At 35.2% G+C, this 27,248-nt stretch overlaps 1 protein-coding gene across 1 annotated transcript; it reads right to left on the minus strand.

Annotated features, from left to right (window-relative positions):
• On the minus strand, nt 1-26,525 carry LOC108715043 (serine/threonine-protein kinase N-like). Its single transcript, XM_041591506.1, has 21 exons — nt 26,393-26,525; nt 21,350-21,432; nt 20,431-20,548; nt 18,784-18,866; nt 17,854-17,971; nt 13,707-13,789; nt 12,781-12,898; nt 11,266-11,348; nt 10,323-10,440; nt 8,681-8,763; nt 7,709-7,826; nt 6,194-6,276; nt 5,260-5,409; nt 5,070-5,155; nt 4,679-4,855; nt 3,421-3,483; nt 3,043-3,119; nt 1,688-1,830; nt 823-930; nt 388-468; nt 1-180 (listed from the first exon to the last, which is right to left on the minus strand). Exons 1-21 carry the CDS (start codon nt 26,523-26,525, stop codon nt 1-3), a joined length of 2,286 nt encoding a protein of 761 aa, XP_041447440.1.
• Nucleotides 26,526-27,248: the final 723 nt, after the last annotated feature.

A 27,248-nucleotide genomic window follows, 5' to 3' on the forward strand; every position in this document is an offset into this window, starting at 1 on the left:
TTAAGATGTTCCTGGAAAATAATCAAAATCTTTAAAGTACTTCTGGATGCGATCATCCACTGGATATTGACTAGGTTTTAATCCAGGTTTTCTTTTAAATTTCTTATCTTTCATCTTTTTGATGATTGGTATGTATGGTGGTTCTAATCTTTTCTCAGAGAGTGCAGTCCAGTCCATATTCTATAAAATAGATGACAATTATTATAGTAGTGTTAGCTCACTATTCAGCATATAAAACCAAGCAGAACAAACATCTAAACATCTATCAAGTATGGAAATAGTGTTCCAAGTATAAAGTCTTTTTGTGAAAGACAAGAAAAAAAACTTGTGTTTTATCTACATCCTATTTTAAACATGATAATAAAGATGTCTAAAATATAAACATACCTTAAAAAATGCACTCCTCTTTACATCCTCAGCACCTGTTAAAGTTGATCCTAGGCGTTTTGAAGGGTCTTTATTCAGTAACTATAGAGCAAACATAATTAAAGGTCAGTTAGCAAATCTAGATAATTATGAAATTAATTGAAACATTATGGTTTTAAAATAAAAAGTGAAAGTGCCTATGCATGTTATATAAAGTCTACAAGGCTAAATGTCAATATTGTACATCTAACACAACTGATCATTGTGATATAATAGGGTGCCAGGTACATAGGTGCATGCAAATATTAAAGCATTATATGCACGGTCATAGAAATAAATGTGTGTGGCCAAGCCACCATGTTACGTCCTTCTTTGCCCCATGTGTAGTATAATGTTGTTTCATTTGGTCGCTCAGATGGGATCAATTGATAAAAGCTAAAGTGGCAGAACACTTACATTTACTGTTATGTCGCGGGCAGTAGGAGATAAGTTCTTTGGATATTTCGGTTCATTATTGAGGATGCTTCGAGATATTCCCTTTGCGGAAAGTCCATCAAATGGAAACTGTAACAGCAGAGAAATATTAGTTGAAAAAAATGCCTAGGATAAATACAATGATGCCAAAATAAAGATGGCAGTTAACACTAAGGGGCAAATTTACTTATGGTCGACTATCGACCGTCAATTAACCCTCGATATTTGACTGTCGAAGTTAAATCCTTTCTACTTCGAAGTCGAAGGATTTAGCGCTATTAAATCCTTCGAATCGAACCAAAAAAAATTTGCTAAGCCTATGGGGACCTTCCCCATAGGCTAACATTGACTTCGGTAGCTTTTAGGTGGCGAACTAGGGGGTCGAAGTTTTTCTTAAAGAGACAGTACTTAGACGATCGAATAGTCGAGCGATTTTTAGTTCGAATCGTTCGATTCCAAGTCGTAGTCGATGGTCGAAGTAGCCAAAAAAAAACATTTGAAATTCGAAGTTTTTCTTTTATTCCTTCACTCAAACTAAGTAAATGGGCCCCTTGGATATTGGCATATTTTATACTCTTGTAAAAAAAAGTCTACTTTTTTGTATTTAATGATAATAAAACGATTATGTCTCATTGGTTTGTAGGCTTCACTACCTCTTTATAAAAACCTTTGTCAAATGCAAGAAGACTTTTGGAATGCTTTGTCACCCTGGTCCTTTTTTAGTTTAAGACAAAACGCTCCAAATCGCCCATTATTATCTTCCGTTTGAAACTGCCAGGTGCAGTTCTGTGCATCGGTAAATAAACATAGAAAAGGTCTATTGTTATTTTAGATACTTTGTGTTTACCTCACGAAGAAGCATACGGTAGATAATGACGCCTATAGCCCACCAATCCACTGCTCTTGTATAGCGCTCTTTCCTGACAATTTCTGGGGCCATGTAGTATGCTGTTCCACAATGCGTATGGACCTCTTCTCCATATCCTACTCCTTAAAAACAAAAACATTGAAAAGTTAAAGTCATGAAGTAGCTTATTTGTCATCAACACATTAAAGAAATCACAGCTAAAAAGTAAAGACCAACATCCTAACATATTCTAATATAACTATTTTACAAATGAAAATTCCTTTCCGATATATACATCCATTTCAATTACCGTATACACTCGAGTATAAGCCGTCCCGAGTATAAGCCGAGGTACCTAATTTTACCTCCAAAAACTGGGAAAGCCTATTGACTCGAGTATAGGCCTAGGGTGAGAAATGCAGCAGCTTCTGGTAAGTTTAAATAAAAAAATTGAGGGTTTCTGCTCCCATTGGAGGTGCGGGCGTCTCATTTTTGGATGCTGGCGACCATTCTTGGACGCTGGTGAATATTCTTGGAGATTATTCTTGGACGCCGGTGAATATTCTTGGTGACTATTCTTGGACGCATGCGACTATTCTTAGGCGCCGGCGACTATTCTTAGACGCCGGCGACCATTTTTGTGCTTGACCCGAGTATAAGCCGAGGTAGAGTTTTTCAGCATATTTTGGGGGCTGAAAAACACGGCTTATACTCGAGTATATACAGTATTCTTATAAACTTTCAGAAGCAAGCACAAAAAAAGTCAGAAGTAAATATTCTAATTTAAAACTGCCAGCAATCTAGGCTAGGAATTCAGGAAAAGTTGAATTAAGCAACATGTTGGACACAAATGTGCATGCTTGGCTAGATTTATAAATGTAATGGCCTTTTTTTTCTGTCCATTTATCATTAGAGGCTTATTACAGGCAAGTAAAACATTATGATACCATCTTACGTCTAATGGGAGATGATGGCAGATTTACTGAAATTCTAGCAGTTATTTATACTTCCTGACTGGCAGGAAAATTTTAATTATAGCAGTTTGTTAGAATTGTATTGACTGGTTATAACGTTGACCAATTCAGTAAATTCCGAAATATAATAAGCATTAAATTAATTTTAATACTCTCCTCTGGAAAACTTGTCGACCTGTACAAATCTTTTTTTACATTGTTAAAAATTGGTGGTAAGTTACCACCAAATTGTTGGTAAATTACCACCAATTTTTAGCAATGTAGAAAAAGATTTGTACAGGTCAGCAACACAGAAACCTCAATTTGGAAACCAGAAGTACTTGCTATGCTACTTCTACTATCCTACTACAGATATACTTACTATTTATATAGAAATCTTACCTTGTTTGCTAAAACTAAAATCTGCTATTTTTACATAGCCGCTTTCATCCATCAAGATGTTCTCTAATTTTAAATCCCTGCATTAAAAAAAACAAAAATGTGTTAAATTATGAGAAAATAGTGGTGGTCTAAAGTTGAGTTGTGGTGTTATTGTTAAAAACAAATGTTTTAGTGGTAAAAAGGAGTCACCTATGTAATTTTATAATCTGCAATTATTTGTTTTGCTTTCCTTGGTCTTGAATTCCATTAACTATATGTGTGTGTTTGTCATCTTAAAAAGTTAAAATGTTGTAACTTGTACGGGTGCGGGTGATAAAGTGGCCCATCTGTTAATGCCCTTTTAGAAGCATACATGATTTAAAGCAGCGTAAGTCTTACCTATGAATGATGTTGTTATCATGCAAAAACTGTAATCCAGAAACTATGCAGGCTGAATAAAATCTGTAAAGGTAGAAATAAAATAAAATCAGTTTTTTTTATAACTAACCTAAAACTCTTAGGGGGTTATTTATTAAGCTCCGAATATAATAAATATAATATATAATATAATAAAAAAAAGCTCTCGGGGTCCCGTATTAGTCAATGGGGAAGGTCCCAGTGTCTGCGCTGGGAATTCGGAGTTGCGCGGATTTTTATCTTAGAAATACTGAGATAAATTCCGAACTTGATAAATAACCCCCGTAAAATCAAGAGGATAAAAACAAAAGATACCAAACTTTGAACCAAATGCCACAAATCATGTCCATTTGAAATAACAGGACCAGTTCATCTTGTTGCTTTTTAAAAGCAACGCTAATTTCCATTTATTTATTTTTTTACTCTTAAAGGGATCCTGTCATCAGAAACCGTGTTTTTTTCAAAACGCATCAGTTAGTAGTGCTACTCCAGCAGAATTCTGCACTGAAATCAGTTCTCAAAAGAACAAACAGATTTTTTTATATTTAATTTTGAAATCTGACATGGGGCTAGACATTTTGTCAATTTCCCAGCTGCCCCTGGTCATGTGACTTGTGCCTGCACTTTAGGATGGAACTGCTTTCTGGCAGGCTATTTATTCTACTTAATGTAACTGAATCAGTCTCAGTGTGACATGGGTTTTTACTATTGAGTGTTGTTCTTAGATCTACCAGGCAGCTGTTATCTTGTGTTAGGGAGCTGCTTTCTGGGTACCTTCCCATTGTTCTTTAGTTTGGCTGCTATGGAGGAAAAGGGAGGGGGTGATATCACTCCAACTTGCAGTACAGCAGTAAAGAGTGATTGAAGTTTATCAGAGCACAAGTCACATGACTTGGGGCAGCTGGGGAATTGACAATATGTCTAGCCCCATGTCAGATTTCAAAATTGAATATAAAAAAATCTGTTTGCTCTTTTGAGAAATGGATTTCAGTGCAGAATTCAGCTGGAGCAGCACTATTAACTGATTCATTTTGAAAAAAATGTTTTTCCCATGACAGTATCCCTTAAATTAGATCATTTTAACATTTTGACAGATATGAGAAAGAAAAAAAAACAATTTCCAGTATCTCAAAATAAAACCTAAATTGGTTTGGTAAACTGAAATATATGTTATAAACATTTGCTGTATGGTGATCATATTGCTATAAATCTAGTTTTGTAGAGCTTCTATTGCACTTACACAACTGCTGGTTCGTCAAATCTTCTTTTCTTCAGCTGTTTCTTCAAATCACCAGCAGCTGCCAAATCCATCGCTAGGCAGGCGTGGCTTTGTGTTTGGAATGAGGCAACGATGTTCATCACGAATGGTTGATGTGCCTGTTTTGCCAACCTTAAGATGTTCCTTTCTGGTATTAGACTGAAAAAATGAAAGCAGTATAAATACTCTACGTATTATTTACTGTATACATTTTTATTAGAGGTTTGTTAGGTATCTCATGCAAGGATATGAATGCCAAATACTATATGAATGCATTACAATATGGCACAGTTATCAAAACTGCCCATTTATATTTTATGGCAAAATCTGCAAGAGATTCCCAACTTTTACAGTTAATTGCAGTGAAACTTACCAATCGAGATCCCCAAAAATATTTCTCTTTTTAAACGTTTTGACAGCTACCACTTGGTCCGTTCTCTCAAATTTTGCCAGATAAACCTGGAACAAAACACACCATTTACAATTACATTCGTTTTTCTTAAATTGTAATGAAAACCTTAATAAAAGTCAAGATTTTAATTGCGGACACAGTCATTTAATACCTTTGCAAATCCTCCTTTCCCCAGCAAAGGACCAAAGCGGAAGTCTGCTTCAGTAACATTTGCGATGTTAGGTGGTATAATAGAATCTTCAATTCCCTCTCGAGGTGCTTCACCGATACTTGGGATTTTAGGATCTTCAGCAAGTAAACCCTAGGAAAGGAATAAAGATACAAAATGATATGGTTACTTTATGGCAAATGCTGAATTACACTGTGAATTCAACTGAGCATGAACAGTTAAGTAGATCATTTAGTTACTGTGTGTAATACATAATATGACAGCTAAGATGTTGCAACAATAAGGGGGTTATTTATCAAAGTCTGAATTTATCTAATTTTTTTCTGAAAATAACTCTGCCCAAATCTGCACAGGTTTTTTTCATCTTATTTATTAATGTACTCTCCTGAAAAAAATTATACGGGAAAAAAAATCAATAAAATAGTGAAAAATTTATTTTTTACGAATTTTTCAGAATTTCCGCCGGAAAACTCAGAAAACTTCAGATTATTGCATGCAGGGCAGATCAAAAAATCTTTTTTCATGTCTCCCGTTGACTGATATGCAACCTTGGTAGGTCTGAGATGGCGGAGTTTCAGATTCAGACTTTTACCATCCTCAGGGTATAATAAATTCCAAAAAATGTGTGATTTTGTTTTCACTAAAAATTCAGATTTTATAAAAAAAAATAAGATTTTTTAGGGTTTCTGCCTTTCTGTGTTTAGTAAATAACCCCCTAAAATTAGATCTCATTATTTTGCAGTTATGGCACCCTCGGTATATTATAAGGAATCTGTATCTAACTTTTATTGTCTTATAATAAAAACAGCAATCTTGTTTGTGAGACATTTCATTGTTTGTGGGACAGTTCATAAAGGAAACTTTAGAATTTTACAAATATTTCCTTTTTAGGAAACCATGGTTTTTTTTAACTTACATTGATAGGGTCTTCAGAGATGATCTCAGGAATGTTTAATTCTTGCTGCTGTTGTTCTTCGTCTTCAGTTTTCTTTATGCTTTCTAAAAACAAATCACAAAAAATATCATGAATATTTGACATGAGCAGGTATGTAGCAGTTAAATTGTACACTTGCACCTGTTTCCTGAAGTAGCTATTGTTAGTTGTTCTCTAATGATTCAATTTCTTTTATAATGGCAGTACACCAAAAAGTAAAAGTTTTGAATGTCTGTGTACTGTGTTATATATATACATATACATAGGGGGTTATTTACTATACTCCGAAAGCAAAAATCATGAAAAACTTGTAATTTTTTAGGTTTTTTTTATAAAATTGGACTTTTAAAAAAATCACAAATTTTTTGGAATTTATTAAACCCTGAGGATGGAAAAGTCTGAATCATAAATTCAAGCATCTCAGACCTGTCAAGGTTGCATATAAGTCAATGGGAGAAGTCCCAATTATATGCGCTGGGTTTTGTGCAATACCCCGAAGTCTAAATATGATAACTTTTTTCACATATGAGTGATAAGTGTTATCCCTGCAGTGAGCACCAACGATTTGTTTTTTTGGTGTTACCACAATTAATGTGGATATGGTCTTGTGGTAACAAAGGTGTGGTTTAAAGTGGGTTTGGTTTAAAAACAGGAAGTGGTCAACACTGGCTTCCATTATCGACCCTCTACCATGTAGGCCAGAATAATTTCAGCCCTCAATAACACAGAAGTTGGACAGCACTGCCTTAGAAGATAAAAGAATATCTGCTATTTTGCATCTCATTTATGGCCCTGTAGGCGCCAATAGCATAAAAAAACCTTTTTTTTAAAGTAAGACTGTAGCTGTCTGGAAATTATTTTCAGGTCAAAATAAGTGAAATATAACTTTGAACCTTACTAAAATGTTTTAACTGTATGGTGTTAGTGAATTTTTAAGATCTTTGAGGGGGATTATTTATCAAAGGTAGAACTTTAGAGTAATGATTTTTTTTAAACTGTAATAAATTTGATTTGATTCACAATTCAAAAGGTATATTATTTATGAAGAATTTAGAACGTCTAAAATTCTATAGAATTGTCCTAACCCAAAAAATCAAATCAAGTTTTCCTCCAAAAAAAATCTAGACTTTTAAACGTCAAATTTAAATTGAAGTGCAACATATTTTTTCTCCCATTGGAGTCTATGGGGAGTTATTTGGCAAAAATTTGTAACATCTTCAAATAGTTCAAGGGACCTCTGCCATTGACTTCTACATGAGCTTGGCAGCTTTTAGGTGGAGACTAGTAATCTTTTCACGGTTGAGGTGTGATAAATGTCACATTCAAATTCGAGTTGGTGGTCTTAAATTTGAATTTGAGTATTGAGATAAACAATGAAAATTGATTTCAAAGTTATCAATTGAACCTTAGTAAATCTGCCCCAAGAATACATTTTACTGATTCACAGTATGTAAAAAAGGGAAAAAAAAGTTTTCTGTGGTTCCTCAAATACTTCACCTGAAGGTTTTTCAGCTGGTGTCACAAAGCTGATTTCTTCCTGTTGTGTCTCAGTACTTCCAGGTTGCGTTTCCTTAAACACTTCAAGTTCTAAAGACTCTTCAGTCTGTGCAGGTTTCTAAAGGTAAAATGATAAATTAGCATTAAACATTTAGGGGGGAAATTTTGATTCAGATTATTGCATGCAGGGCAGATCAAAAAATCTTTTTTCATGTCTCCCGTTGACTTATATGCAACCTTGGTAGGTCTGAGATGGCGGAGTTTCAGATTCAGACTTTTACCATCCTCAGGGTATAATAAATTCTGAAAAATTTGTGATTTTTTTTCACTAAAAATTCAGATTTTATAAAAAAAACAAACACGATTTTTTAGGGTTTCTGCCATTCTGTGTTTAGTAAATAACCCCCTAAAATTAGATCTCATTATTTTGCAGTTATGGCGCCCATCTCATTATTTTGCAGTTATGGCGCCCTCTGTATATTATTAGGAATGACTGTCTTAGTTTATCTCCAGAGGTGCCTATATCAATTACATTTTTAAGATAAATATTGGGGAGAGGTTCTGCTTCCTCTTTTAAGACTTATTTATTGTAATGCTCCCTGTATAAATAAGAATATCTATACATAAAATATCAGACACCCCACAAACAAAGGGAATTTTTTTGGCATTGATACAATCAGAGGTCTATTTACATTGTAAACAACATTGACTAGAAGACCATAAATACAGTATGAAATATCAATCTGATTATTGCCCATAGTCTATAATATCTAATTGGCCTGCTCTTCGCTTCCTCATCTGGCAATGCAAAATTGTCCACAAAGGTTACTGTATCTAACTTTTATTGTCTTATAATAAAAACAGCAATCTTGTTTGTGAGACAGTTCATTGTTTGTGGGACAGTTCATAAAGGAAACTTTAGAATTTTACAAATATTTCTTTTTTAGGAAACCATGTTTTTTTTTAACTTACATTGAAAGGGTCTTCAGAGATGATCTCAGGAATGTTTAATTCTTGCTGCTGTTGTTCTTCATCTTCAGTTTTCTTTATGCTTTCTAAAAACAAATCACAAAAAAATCATGAATATTTGACACGAGCAGGTATGTAGCAGTTAAATTGTACACTTGCACGTGTTTCCTGAAGTAGCTATTGTTAGTTTTTGTCTAATGATTCAATTTCTTTTTTAATGGCAGTACACCAAAAAGTAAAAGTTTTGAATGTCTGTGTATTGTGTAATATATACATATACATAGGGGGTTATTTACTATACTCCGAAAGCAAAAATCATGAAAAACTTGTGATTTTTTTTTTTTTATTTATAAAATTGGACTTTTAAAAAAATCACAAATTTTTGGAAATTTATTAAACCCTGAGGATGGAAAAGTCTGAATCATAAAATCAAGCATCTCAGACCTGTCGAGGTTGCATATAAGTCAATTGGAGAAGTCCCAATTATGTGCGCTGGGTTTTGTGCAATACCCCGAAGTTTTAAGGCAAAAATTAGAGTATTCATGTGGAAACTGCGATAAAATCGTGAAAATCACATGAAAAATCCAGAAAAACTCATGAAAATCAGATTTTTTTGTCACAAAGCAAATTTTTTACAACTTTTTTCACATATGAGTGATAAGTAATATCCCTGCAGTGAGCACCAATCATTTGGTTTTTGGTGTTACCACAATTAATGTGGATATGGTCTTGTGGTAACAAAGGTGTGGTTTAAAGTGGGTTTGGTTTAAAAACAGGAAGTGGTCAACACTGGCTTCCATTATCGACCCTCTACCATGTAGGCCAGAATAATTTCAGCCCTCGATAACACAGAAGTTGGACAGCACTGCCTTAGAAGATAAAAGAATATCTGCTATTTTGCATCTCATTTATGGCCCTATAGGCACCAATAGCATAAAAACCTTTTTTTTAAAGTAAGACTGTAGCTGTTTAGAAATTATTTTCAGGTGAAAATAAGTGAAATATAACTTTGAACCTGACTAAAATGTTTTAACTGTATGGTGTTAGTGAATTTTTAAGATCTTTGAGGGGGATTATTTATCAAAGGTAGAACTTTAGAGTAATGATTTTTTTTAAACTCTAATAAATTTGATTTGATTCACAATTCAAATGGTATATTATTTATGAAAAAATTAGAACGTCTAAAATTTTATAGCGTTGTCCAAACCCAAAAACTCAAATCAAATCTGAATCAGGTTTTCCTCCAAAAAAAATCTCGACTTTTGAACGTCAATTTTTTTTTTGAAGTGCAACATATTTTTTCTCCCATTGGAGTCTATGGGGCGTTATTTTCTAAGCGAAATTTGGCAAAAATTTGTAACATCTTCAAATAGTTCAAGGGACCTCTGCCATTGACTTCTACATGAGCTCGGCAGGTTTTAGGTGGAGACTGGTCATCCTTTCACGGTTGAGATGTGATAAATGTCACATTCAAATTCGAGTTGGTGGTCTTAAATTTGAATTTGAGTTTTGAGATAAACAATGAAAATTGATTTCAAATTTATCAATTGAACCTTAGTAAATCTGCCCCAAGAATACATTTTACTGATTCACAGTATGTAAAAAAGGGAAAAAAAAGTTTTCTGTGGTTCCTCAAATACTTCACCTGAAGGTTTTTCAGCTGGTGTCACAAAGCTGATTTCTTCCTGTTGTGTCTCAGTTCTTCCAGGTTGTGTTTCCTTAAACACTTCAAGTTCTAAAGACTCTTCAGTCTGTTCAGGTTTCTAAAGGAAAAATGATAAAATAGCATTAAACATTTGGGGGGAAATTTTGATTCAGATTATTGCATGCAGGGAAGATCAAAATTTTTTTTTTCATGTCTCCCGTTGACTTATATGCAACCTTGGTAGGTCTGAGATGGCGGAGTTTCAGATTCAGACTTTTACCATCCTCAGGGTATAATAAATTCTGAAAAATTTGTGATTTTTTTTCACTAAAAATTCAGATTTTATATAAAAAAAAAACACGATTTTTTAGGGTTTCTGCCATTCTGTGTTTAGTAAATAACCCCCTAAAATTAGATCTCATTATTTTGCAGTTATGGCACCCTCGATATATTATTAGGAATGACTGTCTTAGTTTATCTCCAGAGGTGCCTATATCAATTACATTTTTAAGATAAATATTGGGGAGAGGTTCTGCTTCCTCTTTTAAGACTTATTTATTGTAATGCTCCCTGTATAAATAAGAATATCTATACATAAAATATCAGACACCCCACAAACAAAGGGAATTTTTTTGGCATTGATACAATCAGAGGTCTATTTACATTGTAAACAACATTGACTAGAAGACCATAAATACAGTATGAAATATCAATCTGATTATTGCCCATAGTCTATAATATCTAATTGGCCTGCTTTTCGCTTGCTCATCTGGCAATGCAAAATTGTCCACAAAGGTTACTGTATCTAACTTTTATTGTCTTATAATAAAAACAGCAATCTTGTTTGTGAGACAGTTCATTGTTTGTGGGACAGTTCATAAAGGAAACTTTAGAATTTTACAAATATTTCCTTTTTAGGAAACCATGTTTTTTTTTAACTTACATTGATAGGGTCTTCAGAGATGATCTCAGGAATGTTTAATTCTTGCTGCTGTTGTTCTTCGTCTTCAGTTTTCTTTATGCTTTCTAAAAACAAATCACAAAAAAATCATGAATATTTGACATGAGCAGGTATGTAGCAGTTAAATTGTACACTTGCACCTGTTTCCTGAAGTAGCTATTGTTAGTTGTTGTCTAATGATTCAATTTATTTTTTAATGGCAGTACACCAAAAAGTTAAAGTTTTGAATGTCTGTGTACTGTGTAATATATATACATAGGGGGTTATTTACTATACTCCGAAAGCAAAAATCATGAAAAACTTGTGATTTTTTAGTTTTTTTTTATAAAATTGGACTTTTAAAAAAATCACAAATTTTTTGGAATTTATTAAACCCTGAGGATGGAAAAGTCTGAATCATAAAATCAAGCATCTCAGACCTGTCGAGGTTGCATATAAGTCAATGGGAGAAGTCCCAATTATGTGCGCTGGGTTTTGTGCAATACCCCGAAGTCTTAATATGATAACTTTTTTCACATATGAGTGATAAGTGTTATCCCTGCAGTGAGCACCAACGATTTGTTTTTTTGGTGTTACCACAATTAATGTGGATATGGTCTTGTGGTAACAAAGGTGTGGTTTAAAGTGGGTTTGGTTTAAAAACAGGAAGTGGTCAACACTGGCTTCCATTATCGACCCTCTACCATGTAGGCCAGAATAATTTCAGCCCTCAATAACACAGAAGTTGGACAGCACTGCCTTAGAAGATAAAAGAATATCTGCTATTTTGCATCTCATTTATGGCCCTATAGGCGCCAATAGCATAAAAAAAACTTTTTTTTAAAGTAAGACTGTAGCTGTCTGGAAATTATTTTCAGGTCAAAATAAGTGAAATATAACTTTGAACCTGACTAAAATGTTTTAACTGTATGGTGTTAGTGAATTTTTAAGATCTTTGAGGGGGATTATTTATTAAAGGTAGAACTTTAGAGTAATGATTTTTTTTAAACTGTAATAAATTTGATTTGATTCACAATTCAAAAGGTATATTATTTATGAAGAATTTAGAACATCTAAAATTCTATAGAATTGTCCTAACCCAAAAAATCAAATCAAGTTTTCCTCCAAAAAAAATCTAGACTTTTAAACGTCAAATTTAAATTGAAGTGCAACATATTTTTTCTCCCATTGGAGTCTATGGGGTATTGTTTGGCAAAAATTTGTAACATCTTCAAATAGTTCAAGGGACCTCTGCCATTGACTTGTACATGAGCTCGGCAGGTTTTAGGTGGAGACTGGTCAAATTACAACTCTTTTCACGGTTGAGGTGTGATAAATGTCACATTCAAATTCGAGTTGGTGGTCTTAAATTTGAATTTGAGTTTTGAGATAAACAATGAAAATTGATTTCAAATTTATCAATTGAACCTTAGTAAATCTGCCCCAAGAATACATTTTACTGATTCACAGTATGGAAAAAAGGGAAAAAAGTTTTCTGTGGTTCCTCATATACTTCACCTGAAGGTTTTTCAGCTGGTGTCACAAAGCTGGTTTCTTCCTGTTGTGTCTCAGTACTTCCAGGTTGTGTTTCCTTAAACACTTCAAGTTCTAAAGAGTCTTCAGTCTGTGCAGGTTTCTAAAGGAAAAATGATAAAATAGCATTAAACATTTGGGGGGAAATTTTGATTCAGATTATTGCATGCAGGGCAGATCAAAAAATCTTTTTTCATGTCTCCCGTTGACTTATATGCAACCTTGTTTCAGTTTCAGATTCAGACTTTTACCATCCTCAGGGTATAATAAATTCTGAAAAATTTGTGATTTTTTTCACTAAAAATTCAGATTTTATAAAAAAAAAAACACGATTTTTTAGGGTTTCTGCCATTCTGTGTTTAGTAAATAACCCCCTAAAATTAGATCTCATTATTTTGCAGTTATGGCGCCCTCTGTATATTATTAGGAATGACTGTCTTAGTTTATCTCCAGAGGTGCCTATATCAATTACATTTTTAAGATAAATATTGGGGAGAGGTTCTGCTTCCTCTTTTAAGACTTATTTATTGTAATGCTCCCTGTATAAATAAGAATATCTATACATAAAATATCAGATACCCCACAAACAAAGGGAATTTTTTTGGCATTGATACAATCAGAGGTCTATTTACATTGTAAACAACATTGACTAGAAGACCATAAATACAGTATGAAATATCAATCTGATTATTGCCCATAGTCTATAATATCTAATTGGCCTGCTCTTCGCTTCCTCATCTGGCAATGCAAAATTGTCCACAAAGGTTACTGTATCTAACTTTTATTGTCTTATAATAAAAACAGCAATCTTGTTTGTGAGACAGTTCATTGTTTGTGGGACAGTTCATAAAGGAAACTTTAGAATTTTACAAATATTTCCTTTTTAGGAAACCATGGTTTTTTTAACTTACATTGATAGGGTCTTCAGAGATGATCTCAGGAATGTTTAATTCTTGCTGCTGTTGTTCTTCGTCTTCAGTTTTCTTTATGCTTTCTAAAAACAAATCACAAAAAAAATCATGAATATTTGACACGAGCAGGTATGTAGCAGTTAAATTGTACACTTGCACGTGTTTCCTGAAGTAGCTATTGTTAGTTGTTGTCTAATGATTCAATTTCTTTTTTAATGGCAGTACACCAAAAAGTATAAGTTTTGAATGTCTGTGTACTGTGTAATATATATACATATACATAGGGGGTTATTTACTAAACTCTGATTGCAAAAATCACGAAAAATTTGTGATTTTTTTTTTATAGAATTGGACTTTTAAAAAATCACGAATATTTTGGAATTTATTAAACCCAGAAAAGTCTGAATCATAAAATCCAGCATTTCAGACCTGTCGATGTTGCATATAAGTCAATGCGAGAAGTGCCGTTAATGTGCGCTGGGTTTTGTGCAATACCTGGAAGTTTTCATGTGAAAAACTACGATAAAATTGTGAAAATCACATGAAAAACCCAGGAAAACTCATGAAAATCTGATTTTTTTCTCAATATCAAATTTTTCGGGAAAATGTAATAAACAAGCGGAAAAAAACGGAGTGGATTTGATCATAGCATAAAATATGGAGATAAATTCAGACTTTGCTAAATTACTTAGGGGCAGATTTATTGAAGTTCGAAGTTTTCGAATTAAAAAACTTTGAATTTCTAAGTCATTTTTGGGTACTTCGACCATCAAATAGGCCAAATTCGACTTTTATTTCGAATTGAAAATACTTGAATATTCGACCATTTGAAAATGGTCTCTTTAAAAAACGTCGACTTCGACACTTCGCCACCTTAAACCTGACGAATTGCTATGCTAGCCTATGGGGACCTCCTAGAACCAAATCTGCCCCTTAGTGTTTGATTGGGCTAAGGCTAAATGGGCTGTCAATAAGGATCTAGTATAGCTGTAGGGCCAACATTTCCTTAGAACAGTGCTGTCCAATTGGCGGGCCGCAACCCCCACTTGTGTTGGCCCCCACCTACCTGCTGTGTTTTCTTACCATGTGTAAACTTTAAATGGTATTACTACAGAGATTAACTGGCCCCTGCATTGTTTAAACCTCAATTCAGACTGTAATCCCCTGTATTGTTCCCACCTGTGATCCCCCTGCATTGTTCACACTTGTGACACCTCTATTGTTCACACCCTAAAGCCCTGTACTGTTCACAGAGTGGTCCTGCTTGGTTTCTCTGTCTACAGCTCTGTTCTGCCTGCCCTATGCTCCCTGTGTGTGCCCCACTCTGCCTGTGTGTATGATATACTCTGCCTGTGTGTGCACTGCTCTGCCCATGTGTGACATACTCTGCCTGTGTGTGACCTACTCTGCCTGTGTGTGCCCTTCTCTGCCTGTGTGTGCCCTTATCTGCCTGTGTGTGCCCTGTTCTGCCTGTGTATGCCCATCTCTGCCTGGGTGTACCCTGTTCTGCCTGTTTGTGACATACTCTGCCTCTGTGTGCCCTTCTCTGCCGTGTGTGCCCTGTTCAGCTGTGTGTGCCCTACTCGGCATGTGTGTGGCCTTCTCTGCCTGTGTATACCCTGTTCGTCTGTGTGTTCCATACTCTGCCTGCGTGTGCCCTTCTCTGCCTGTGTGTGCCCTGTTCTGCCTGTGTGTGCCCATCTCTGCCTGTGTGTGCCCTATTCTGCCTATGTGTGCCCTGCCTGTGTGTCGCCTGCTCTGCCTGTGTGTGTGTGACATACTCTGCCTGTGTGTGCCCTGTTCTGCCTGTGTGTGACATACTCTGCCTGTGTGTGCCCGTCTCTGCCTGTGTGTGACATACTCTGCCAGTGTGTGCCCTACTCTGCCTTTGTGTGCCCTACTCTGCCTGTGTGTGCCCTACTCTGCCTGTGTGTGCCCTGTTCTGCCTGTGTGTGCCCTGTTCTGCCTGTGTGTGCCCATCTCTGCCTGTGTGTGCCCTATTCTGCCTATGTGTGCCCTGCCTGTGTGTGCCCATCTCTGCCTGTGTGTGCCCTATTCTGCCTATGTGTGTCCTGCCTGTGTGTCGCCTGATCTGCCTGTGTGTGTGTGCCCTACTCTGCCTGTGTGTGCCCTGTTCTGCCTGTGTGTGACATACTCTGCCTGTGTGTGCCCGTCTCTGCCTGTGTGTGACATACTCTGCCAGTGTGTGCCCTACTCTGCCTGTGTGTGCTCTACTCTGCCTGTGTGTGCCCTACTCTGCCTGTGTGTGCCCTATTCTGCCTGTGTGTGCCCTACTCTGCCTGTGTGTGCCCATCTCTGCCTGTGTGTGCCCTATTCTGCCTATGTGTGCCCTGCCTGTGTGACGCCTGCTCTGCCTGTGTGTGTGTGCCCTACTCTGCCTGTGTGTGCCCTGTTCTGCCTGTGTGTGACATACTCTGCCTGTGTGTGCCCGTCTCTGCCTGTGTGTGACATACTCTGCCAGTGTGTGCCCTACTCTGCCTGTGTGTGCCCTACTCTGCCTGTGTGTGCCCTACTCTGCCTGTGTGTGCCCTACTATGCCTGTGTGTGCCCTGTTCTGCCTGTCTGTGTGTGCCCTTTTCTGCCTATGTGTGTCCTGGTCTGCCTGTGTGTGCCCTACTCTGCGTGTATGTGCCCTGCTCTGCCTGTGTGTGCCCTTCTCTACCTGTGTGTGCCCTGTTCTGCCTGTGTGTGACATACTCTGCCTGTGTGTGCCCTTCTCTGTCTGTGTGTGCCCTTCTCTGTCTGTGTGTGCCATACTTTGCCTTTGTGTGCCCTTCTCTGTCTGTGTGTGACATACTCTGCCTGTGTGTGCCCTTCTCTCTCTGTGTGTGCCCTGCTCTGTCTTTGTGTGCCCTTCTCTGTCTGTGTGTACCCTTCTCTGTCTGTGTGTGCCCTACTCTGTCTGTGTGTGCCCTACTCTGTCTGTGTGTGCCCTACTCTGCCTGTGTGTGCCCTGCTCTGCCTGTGTGTCCCCTGCTCTGCCTGCGGAACATAAGCCTGGTATTTGTTCTGGTGGGTTTGTTTTTGCATTTGAAAATAAATTATTGTTAGGGGCCCCTAATGTGTTTAATCATGTGCTGGGTGCTGTGTTATCCACAGGGGATGAGGAGGCATATGGATTGAAGGGTATGTCTTAATATGATAACTTTTTTCACATATGAGTGATAAGTGTTATCCCTGCAGTGAGCACCAACCATTTGTTTTTTTGGTGTGCTACCATAATTAATGTGGATATGGTCTTGTGGTAACAAAGGTGTGGTTTAAAGTGGGTTTGGTTTAAAAACAGGAAGTGGTCAACACTGGCTTCCATTATTGACCCTCTACCATGTAGGCCAGAATAATTTCAGCCCTCGATAACACAGAAGTTGGACAGCACTGCCTTAGAAGATAAAAGAATATCTGCTATTTTGCATCTCATTTATGGTCCTATAGGCACCAATAGCATAAAAAAACCTTTTTTTAAAGTAAGACTGTAGCTGTCTGGAAATTATTTTCAGGTCAAAATAAGTGAAATATAACTTTGAACCTGACTAAAATGTTTTAACTGTATGGTGTTAGTGAATTTTTAAGATCTTTGAGGGGGATTATTTATCAAATGTAGAACTTTAGAGTAATGATTTTTTTTTTGAACTCTAATAAATTTGATTCACAATTCAAATGGTATATTATTTATGAAGAATTTAGAACGTCTAAAATTCTATAGAATTGTCCTAACCCAAAAAATCAAATCAAGTTTTTCTCCAAAAAAAATCTCGACTTTTAAACGTCAAATTTAAATTGAAGTGCAACATATTTTTTCTCCCATTGGAGTCTATGGGGTATTATTTGGCAAAAATTTGTAACATCTTCAAATAGTTCAAGGGACCTCTGCCATTGACTTCTACATGAGCTCGGCAGGTTTTAGGTGGAGACTGGTCATCTTTTCACGGTTGAGATGTGATAAATGTCACATTCAAATTCGAGTTGGTGGTCTTAAATTTGAATTTGAGTTTTGAGATAAACAATGAAAATTGATTTCAAATTTATCAATTGAACCTTAGTAAATCTGCCCCAAGAATACATTTTACTGATTCACAGTATGTAAAAAAGGTAAAAAAAATCAACTGTGGTTCCTCAAATACTTCACCTGAAGGTTTTTCAGCTGGTGTCACAAAGCTGATTTCTTCCTGTTGTGTCTCAGTTCTTCCAGGTTGCGTTTCCTTAAACACTTCAAGTTCTAAAGACTCTTCGGTCTGTGCAGGTTTCTAAAGGAAAAATGATAAAATAGCATTAAACATTTGGGGGGAAATTTTGATTCAGATTATTGCAGGTAGGGAAGATCAAAAAATCTTTTTTCATGTCTCCCGTTGACTTATATGCAACCTTGGTAGGTCTGAGATGGCGGAGTTTCAGATTCAGACTTTTACCATCCTCAGGGTATAATAAATTCCAAAACATTTTAGATTTTTTTTCACAAAAAATTCAGATTTTATAAAAAAAAACAAGATTTTTTAGGGTTTCTGCCATTCTGTGTTTAGTAAATAACCCCCTAAAATTAGATCTCATTATTTTGCAGTTATGGCACCCTCGGTATATTATAAGGAATGACTGTCTTAGTTTATCTCCAGAGGTGCCTATATCAATTACATTTTTAAGATAAATATTGGGGAGAGGTTCTGTTTCCTCTTTTAAGACTTATTTATTGTAATACTCCCTGTATAAATAAGAATATCTATACATAAAATATCAGACACCCCACAAACAAAGGGAATTTTTTGGCATTGATACAATCAGAGGTCTATTTACATTTTTAACAACATTGACTAGAAGACCATAAATACAGTATGAAATATCAATCTGATTATTGCCCATAGTCTATAATATCTAATCGACCTGCTCTTCACTTCCTCATCTGGCAATGCAAAATTGTTACTGTATCTAACTTTTATTGTCTTATAATAAAAACAGCAATCTTGTTTGTGAGACAGTTCATTGTTTGTGGGACAGTTCATAAAGGAAACTTTAGAATTTTACAAATATTTCCTTTTTAGGAAACCATGTTTTTTTTTTAACTTACATTGATAGGGTCTTCAGAGATGATCTCAGGAATGTTTAATTCTTGCTGCTGTTGTTCTTCGTCTTCAGTTTTCTTTATGCTTTCTAAAAACAAATCACAAAAAAAATCATGAATATTTGACACGAGCAGGTATGTAGCAGTTAAATTGTACACTTGCACGTGTTTCCTGAAGTAGCTATTGTTAGTTGTTGTCTAATGATTCAATTTCTTTTTTAATGGCAGTACACCAAAAAGTTAAAGTTTTGAATGTCTGTGTACTGTGTAATATATATACATAGGGGGTTATTTACTATACTCCGAAAGCAAAAATCATGAAAAACTTGCGATTTTTTAGTTTTTTTTTTATAAAATTGGACTTTTAAAAAAATCACAAATTTTTTGGAATTTATTAAACCCTGAGGATGGAAAAGTCTGAATCATAAAATCAAGCATCTCAGACCTGTCGAGGTTGCATATAAGTCAATGGGAGAAGTCCCAATTATGTGCGCTGGGTTTTGTGCAATACCCCGAAGTTTTCAGGCAAAAATTAGAGTATTCATGTGGAAACTGCGATAAAATCGTGAAAATCACATGAAAAATCCAGAAAAACTCATGAAAATCAGATTTTATTCTCACAAAGCAAATTTTTGACAACTTTTTTCACATATGAGTGATAAGTAATATCCCTGCAGTGAGCACCAATCATTTGGTTTTTGGTGTTACCACAATTAATGTGGATATGGTCTTGTGGTAACAAAGGTGTGGTTTAAAGTGGGTTTGGTTTAAAAACAGGAAGTGGTCAACACTGGCTTCCATTATCGACCCTCTACCATGTAGGCCAGAATAATTTCAGCCCTCGATAACACAGAAGTTGGACAGCACTGCCTTAGAAGATAAAAGAATATCTGCTATTTTGCATCTCATTTATGGCCCTATAGGCACCAATACCATAAAAACCTTTTTTTTTAAAGTAAGACTGTAGCTGTCTAGAAATTATTTTCAGGTGAAAATAAGTGAAATATAACTTTGAACCTGACTAAAATGTTTTAACTGTATGGTGTTAGTGAATTTTTAAGATCTTTGAGGGGATTATTTATCAAAGGTAGAACTTTAGAGTAATGATTTTTTTTAAACTCTAATAAATTTGATTTGATTCACAATTCAAATGGTATATTATTTATGAAAAAATTAGAACGTCTAAAATTTTATAGAGTTGTCCTAACCCAAAAACTCAAATCAAATCTGAATCAGGTTTTCCTCCAAAAAAAATCTCGACTTTTGAACGTCAATTTTTTTTTTGAAGTGCGACATATTTTTTCTCCCATTGGAGTCTATGGGGCGTTATTTTCTAAGCGAAACTTGGCAAAAATTTGTAACATCTTCAAATAGTTCAAGGGACCTCTGCCATTGACTTCTACATGAGCTCGGCAGGTTTTAGGTGGAGACTGGTCAAATTACAACTCTTTTCATGGTTGAGATGTGATAAATGTCACATTCAAATTCGAGTTGGTGGTCTTAAATTTGAATTTGAGTTTTGAGATAAACAATGAAAATTGATTTCAAATTTATCAATTGAACCTTAGTAAATCTGCCCCAAGAATACATTTTACTGATTCACAGTATGGAAAAAAGGGAAAAAAGTTTTCTGTGGTTCCTCAAATACTTCACCTGAAGGTTTTTCAGCTGGTGTCACAAAGCTGATTTCTTCCTGTTGTGTCTCAGTACTTCCAGGTTGCGTTTCCTTAAACACTTCAAGTTCTAAAGACTCTTCAGTCTGTGCAGGTTCCTAAAGGAAAAATGATAAAATAGCATTAAACATTTGGGGGGAAATTTTGATTCAGATTATTGCATGCAGGGCAGATCAAAAAATCTTTTTTCATGTCTCCCGTTGACTTATATGCAACCTTGTTTCAGTTTCAGATTCAGACTTTTACCATCCTCAGGGTATAATAAATTCTGAAAAATTTGTGATTTTTTTTCACTAAAAATTCAGATTTTATAAAAAAAAACACACGATTTTTTAGGGTTTCTGACATTCTGTGTTTAGTAAATAACCCCCTAAAATTAGATCTCATTATTTTGCAGTTATGGCACCCTCTGTGTATTATAAGGAATGACTGTCTTAGTTTATCTCCAGAGGTGCCTATATCAATTACATTTTTAAGATAAATATTGGGGAGAGGTTCTGCTTCTTCTTTTAAGACTTATTTATTGTAATGCTCCCTGTATAAATAAGAATATCTATACATAAAATATCAGACACCCCACAAACAAAGGGAATTTTTTTGGCATTGATACAATCAGAGGTCTATTTACATTTTTAACAACATTGACTAGAAGACCATAAATACAGTATGAAATATCAATCTGATTATTGCCCATAGTCTATAATATCTAATCGACCTGCTCTTCACTTCCTCATCTGGCAATGCAAAATTGTTACTGTATCTAACTTTTATTGTCTTATAATAAAAACAGCAATCTTGTTTGTGAGACAGTTCATTGTTTGTGGGACAGTTCATAAAGGAAACTTTAGAATTTTACAAATATTTCCTTTTTAGGAAACCATGGTTTTTTTTTAACTTACATTGATAGGGTCTTCAGAGATGATCTCAGGAATGTTTAATTCTTGCTGCTGTTGTTCTTCGTCTTCAGTTTTCTTTATGCTTTCTAAAAACAAATCACAAAAAAAATCATGAATATTTGACATGAGCAGGTATGTAGCAGTTAAATTGTACACTTGCACGTGTTTCCTGAAGTAGCTATTGTTAGTTGTTGTCTAATGATTCAATTTCTTTTTTAATGGCAGTACACCAAAAAGTAAAAGTTTTGAATGTCTGTGTACTGTGTAATATATATACATATACATAGGGGGTTATTTACTATACTCCGAAAGCAAAAATCATGAAAAACTTGTGATTTTTTTTTTTTATAAAATTGGACTTTTAAAAAAATCACAAATTTTTTGAAATTTATTAAACCCTGAGGATGGAAAAGTCTGAATCATAAAATCAAGCATCTCAGACCTGTCGAGGTTGCATATAAGTCAATGGGAGAAGTCCCAATTATGTGCGCTGGGTTTTGTGCAATACCCCGAAGTTTTCAGGCAAAAATTAGAGTATTCATGTGGAAATTGCGATAAAATCGTGAAAATCACATGAAAAATCCAGAAAAACTCATGAAAATCAGATTTTATTCTCACAAAGCAAATTTTTGACAACTTTTTTCACATATGAGTGATAAGTAATATCCCTGCAGTGAGCACCAATCATTTGGTTTTTGGTGTGCTACCACAATTAATGTGGATATGGTCTTGTGGTAACAAAGGTGTGGTTTAAAGTGGGTTTGGTTTAAAAACAGGAAGTGGTCAACACTGGCTTCCATTATCGACCCTCTACCATGTAGGCCAGAATAATTTCAGCCCTCGATAACACAGAAGTTGGACAACACTGCCTTAGAAGATATAGTGAATAAAGTACCCCCTCTTGTAAATTATAAGGATATTATAAGTTACCGAGGAGTTTCATGACCATATAAAAACACGAGGCCGAAGGCCGAGTGTTTTTATACAGGTCATGGAACTCCGAGGTAACTTCTAATATCCTCATAATTTGCAACTGGGGGTACTTTATTTATTATAATACACAAATTTTAATGAGTCATGTGACAGAAATTACATCAGAACTCAACGTTTATAACTGATGACATCAGAACTCACCGTTTATAAGGATATAATTTACAAGATATTCATGGCTTTTGTATATTATAAAAGAATATCTGCTATTTTGCATGTCATTTATGGCCCTATAGGCACCAATAGCATAAAACCCTTTTTTTTTAAAGTAAGACTGTAGCTGTTTAGAAATTATTTTCAGGTGAAAATAAGTGAAATATAACTTTGAACCTGACTAAAATGTTTTAACTGTATGGTGTTAATGAATTTTTAAGATCTTTGAGGGGGATTATTTATCAAAGGTAGAACTTTAGAGTAATGATTTTTTTTAAACTCTAATAAATTTGATTCACAATTCAAATGGTATATTATTTATGAAAAAATTAGAACGTCTAAAATTTTATAGAGTTGTCCTAACCCAAAAACTCAAATCAAATCTGAATCAGGTTTTCCTCCAAAAAAAATCTCGACTTTTGAACGTCAATTTTTTTTGGAAGTGCGACATATTTTTTCTCCCATTGGAGTCTATGGGGCGTTATTTTCTAAGCGAAACTTGGCAAAAATTTGTAACATCTTCAAATAGTTCAAGGGACCTCTGCCATTGACTTCTACATGAGCTCGGCAGGTTTTAGGTGGAGACTGGTCAAATTACAACTCTTTTCACGGTTGAGGTGTGATAAATGTCACATTCAAATTCGAGTTGGTGGTCTTAAATTTGAATTTGAGTTTTGAGATAAACAATGAAAATTGATTTCAAATTTATCAATTGAACCTTAGTAAATCTGCCCCAAGAATACATTTTACTGATTCACAGTATGGAAAAAGGGGAAAAAGTTTTCTGTGGTTCCTCAAATACTTCACCTGAAGGTTTTTCAGCTGGTGTCACAAAGCTGGTTTCTTCCTGTTGTGTCGCAGGTTTCTAAAGGAAAAATGATAACCATAGCATCAAACATTTGGGTTAAAATTTTGACCCTCCAAATTGTTTTTAAGGCTGTTTTTAATCAAACCTAAAGGGTATATCCTTTTAATATACCTTCATTGCAAAGTCATCAAAAAATAACATTATTTTTATATGTGTATTGGTCCGTCTGTTTTATAGTTTACTCTTGAACCAATAATATAATATAAGCAACCAGACAGATTTTTCTATCAATAAAAAAAACAACAGTAAAAACACTGAACATATTTACTTAATAAAGATTGAAAAATTGTTTAGATTTCTTTTTCTTTCATTATGGAAAAAAAAAATTGATTGAAAAGTCTGTGATCCCCTTAAAGCAGACCCAGGATTTAGTATGAGTTTGTATCTGAACGTTTCTACTGTTCTGTTTAAATGGCTATAAGGGGCCTGTATTAAAGAGCCACTAGCATTAAGCAATTTTAATTAATCTCATCATCATTTAATTTCTATGGAATGCCTATATATTTGACTAAAGAAGAACAAAGACAAAAGTCAGTGGGGGTCATTTATAAAGTTCGCACAGTGCATATTTTTCGCAAATGAGATGGGCGTTCGCGCGAGCGCACCCAATGTGTAAGGTTGTTGTGTGCGAAAATAGCGTTGACAGTAACTTAAATTCGCAGTTTGCGAAACTGTTTTGCAAATATTTTATCTGCCACCAAAGTTTTGGCGTAATTGAGTCGCAGAGTGTGCGCGTACAGATTCGCAATTGTGACATATTTAAAAAGCTGCTATAGATATTCGCATTGTGAAAAAAAAATCGCAATTCTGTTTGCACCCTCTTATTCAGCTTTGTAAATATAACCATGCTCAGGGCAAATATATTTACTTTGCGAACCAATCTGCCCTGCTCGAAGTTTATAAATGACCTCCAGTTTTATTTTTGATTATTAGTGATGGGTGAATAAATTCGGCTGGCACAAATTCGCAGTGAATTTCCGCCTGTGAATAAATTTGCGAATCTCTCGTGAAAATTTGCCGCCGTCGTTTTCCGATTTTCACGTTTTTTTTGTGAAAATGCCAGATTTTCATGATTTTTGAGTGAAAACCTTAAAATTCCACGACTTTTGAGTGAAAACCTTAAAATTCCACGATTTTTAGTGAAATCCTTTAAATTTAACGATTTTTGAGTGAAATCCTTTAAATTTCACGATTTTTATGTGAAAACCTTCAAATTTCAAGATTTTTGAGTGAAACGTCTGATTTTCACGATTTTTTTGTGAAAACCTTAAAATGTCACGATTTTTGAGTGGAATCCTTCAAATTTCACGATTTTTGTGTGAAAACATCCGATTTGCCCGATTTTTTCATGAAAATGTTGGAATTTCACGATTTTTTCATGAACTTTATGATTTCAAGAGTTTTTCGCCGTTTCACAAATTTTGCGGGAAATTCGCAAATTTTTCGGCGAAGCAAAGCGGGAGAAATTTATTTGCAGAATCTTAAACAGCCCCTAATATTTGCCAATAATTGCCAATAATTGGCTAGTGACCCTTGATTGCTGACAAAGTGGGCGTGCATACAAATGTAAATATCACATGAATTTATAATCTTAAATAGTGATTGGCTAATTGTCCCACTTCGCTTTGCCAAAAAAATTCACGAAAAAGTAACACATTTGCTATTTTGGCCAAATGCATTAAGGTCAATGGACGTCGGAATAATTTTGAAGCAAGACAATGTTTATGTTCAAGACTATTCTGACGCATGCCCAATTTTTTTTCAACTCGGATTTTTAAACATTGCATTTTCACGAATTTATTCATAGGCGGCGAAACACAGAAATTTGCCTCAAATTCAGGCCTGGTGAATTTATTTGCCCATCACTAATCTTAAACAACCCCTAATATTTGCATTTTATAAATGACTATCGACCCTTCTTTGCTGACAAAGTTGGTTTGTATAAAAATGTGAAGATCATATGAATCCAGCAGGTCTATTAATATTTTAGAAAATATTCTTATTGTTCTTACCCTTTTTCCACAACATTCTTCACACAATTCTCGTAGTGTGCTACAATAACTTCCCTTCACTGTTGTTCCTGAAAAAAAAATCATATCTATTTAGAAATTCAATTCGTACGATTCAAATTCGAATGAATATTTAGCCACAGAAAAAAACTTTACGGGGCAGATTTACAAAGGGTCAAATATCGAGGGTTAATTAACTCTCGATATTCGACTGTCAAAGTTAAATCCTTCGACTTCGAATATCGAAGGATTTACAGCAATTCGTTCGATCGAACGATCGAATGAAAAATCGTTCGATTAAACGATTAAATCCTTCGAATCGATCGAACGATTTTTCTTCGACCAAAAAAAAGCTTAGAAAGCCTATGGGGAAGGTCATTGAGGTTCTGTAGGTTTTAGGTGACGAAGTAGGGGGTCGAAGTTTTTTCTAAAGAGACAGTACTTTGACTATCGAATGGTCGAATAGTCGAACAATTTTTAGTTCGAACCGTTCGATTTGAAGTCGAAGTCATAGTCGAAGTAGCCAATTCTATGGTCGTAGTAGCCAAAAAAACACTTCTAAATTTGAAGTTTTTTTTATTCTATACCTTCACTCGAGCTAAGTAAATGTGCCCCTACATTTTGTAATAAATTTCGGTTGGTCTTTTTTTAGTCAAATTTCGAAATTATGGGAGTTAAAAAAAACTCCCATTACATCGAAATTCAACCCTTAATAAATCTGCTCCTTAAAATGTAACTGCATTTAAAAATACAATTACAGGTTTTGCTCAATAATGTAAGTTTAATGTAAGCTCTATATGAATAATTGGTTTAGCTCTGAACAGTAGCTACAAGCTCTGAACTGTACCTCAAAAACTTCAAAAATTACATTGACTGGAGAGAAAACATCACTACTGCAGTCAGGCTTAATATAAAATGTTTAAACTTCACGGTGTTAATGAACTTTTAAGATCTTTAAGAATACATAGGCATTTTACTGATTCACGGTATGGCAAAAAGGAAAAAGTGGTTCCTCATATACTGCACCTGAAGGATTTTCTTCAGTTTTCGCAAAGTTGATTTTATCCTGCTGTTTCACAGTTGTTTTAGGTTGTTCCTCAATCACTTCTGGAGGTTTACACTTTGCAGGCTTCTGAAGGAAAAATGTTAATCGTAGCATTACAAATGTGGATGAAACTTTTGATTCGCTTGACCAAAAATATTTTTAAAGCTGTTTTAGTTGAACCTAAAGTCGAATGTCCTTTTATGGGCTCTTACTGACGAGCGGTTGTAGCTGCGCTCCCCTGCGTTCCGTTTTTCTGCGTTCAGCCGCAGGGGAGCGCAGGAATAGATGCATTACATTTTTTCCAATGGGGCTGTACACAGGCGCATGTAGGCGCCAAACGCAGGAAAAATGCAGCATGTTGCGTCTCAACCTGCGTTGGCCGCCTACATGCGCCTGTGTGGGTACAGCCCCATTGGAAAAAATGTAATGCGTCTATTTCTGCGCTCCCCTGCGGCTGAACGCCGAAAAACGGAACGCAGGGGAGCGCAGCTTCAACCGCTCGTCAGTAAGAGCCCTTATAGACATTATTATCGAAATAACGTTATTTGTCCCTGTCTGTACTCTAGTTCTGACTGTCAAACCAATAATATAATATAGGTAACCAGACAGATTTCAGTAGAAATTACAGTTAAAAACAACAGTCAAAGCACTGAACATATTTACTTAAGAAACACAGAAAAGGTGTTTAGAATTCTTTTTTTTTTCATTATGAAAAAAGAATTGGGTGAATATTCTGTGAGTCCCTTAAAGCAGGCCAAAGATTTAGGGCAGATTTATCCAGGATCAAATTTGAATTGAAAAGATTTGAATTTCGAGCTACTTTTGTGTACTTCGAAT

This window comes from Xenopus laevis, chromosome 4S, assembly GCF_017654675.1.
Source record: "Xenopus laevis strain J_2021 chromosome 4S, Xenopus_laevis_v10.1, whole genome shotgun sequence".
In the NCBI taxonomy this organism is placed as follows: Eukaryota; Metazoa; Chordata; class Amphibia; order Anura; family Pipidae; genus Xenopus; species Xenopus laevis.

Excerpts from the sequence above, each read along its gene's own strand:
- LOC108715043 (XM_041591506.1), bottom strand. The coding sequence starts at position 26,525 with ATGCTACGATTAACATTTTTCCTTCAGAAGCCTGCAAAGTGTAAACCT. Across the intron at positions 17,972-18,783 it reads TCTCTGAAGACCCTATCAAT|AAACCTGCACAGACCGAAGA; the intron begins GTAAGTTAAAAA and ends TTTTTCCTTTAG. Across the intron at positions 12,899-13,706 it reads TCTCTGAAGACCCTATCAAT|AAACCTGCACAGACTGAAGA; the intron begins GTAAGTTAAAAA and ends TTTTTCCTTTAG.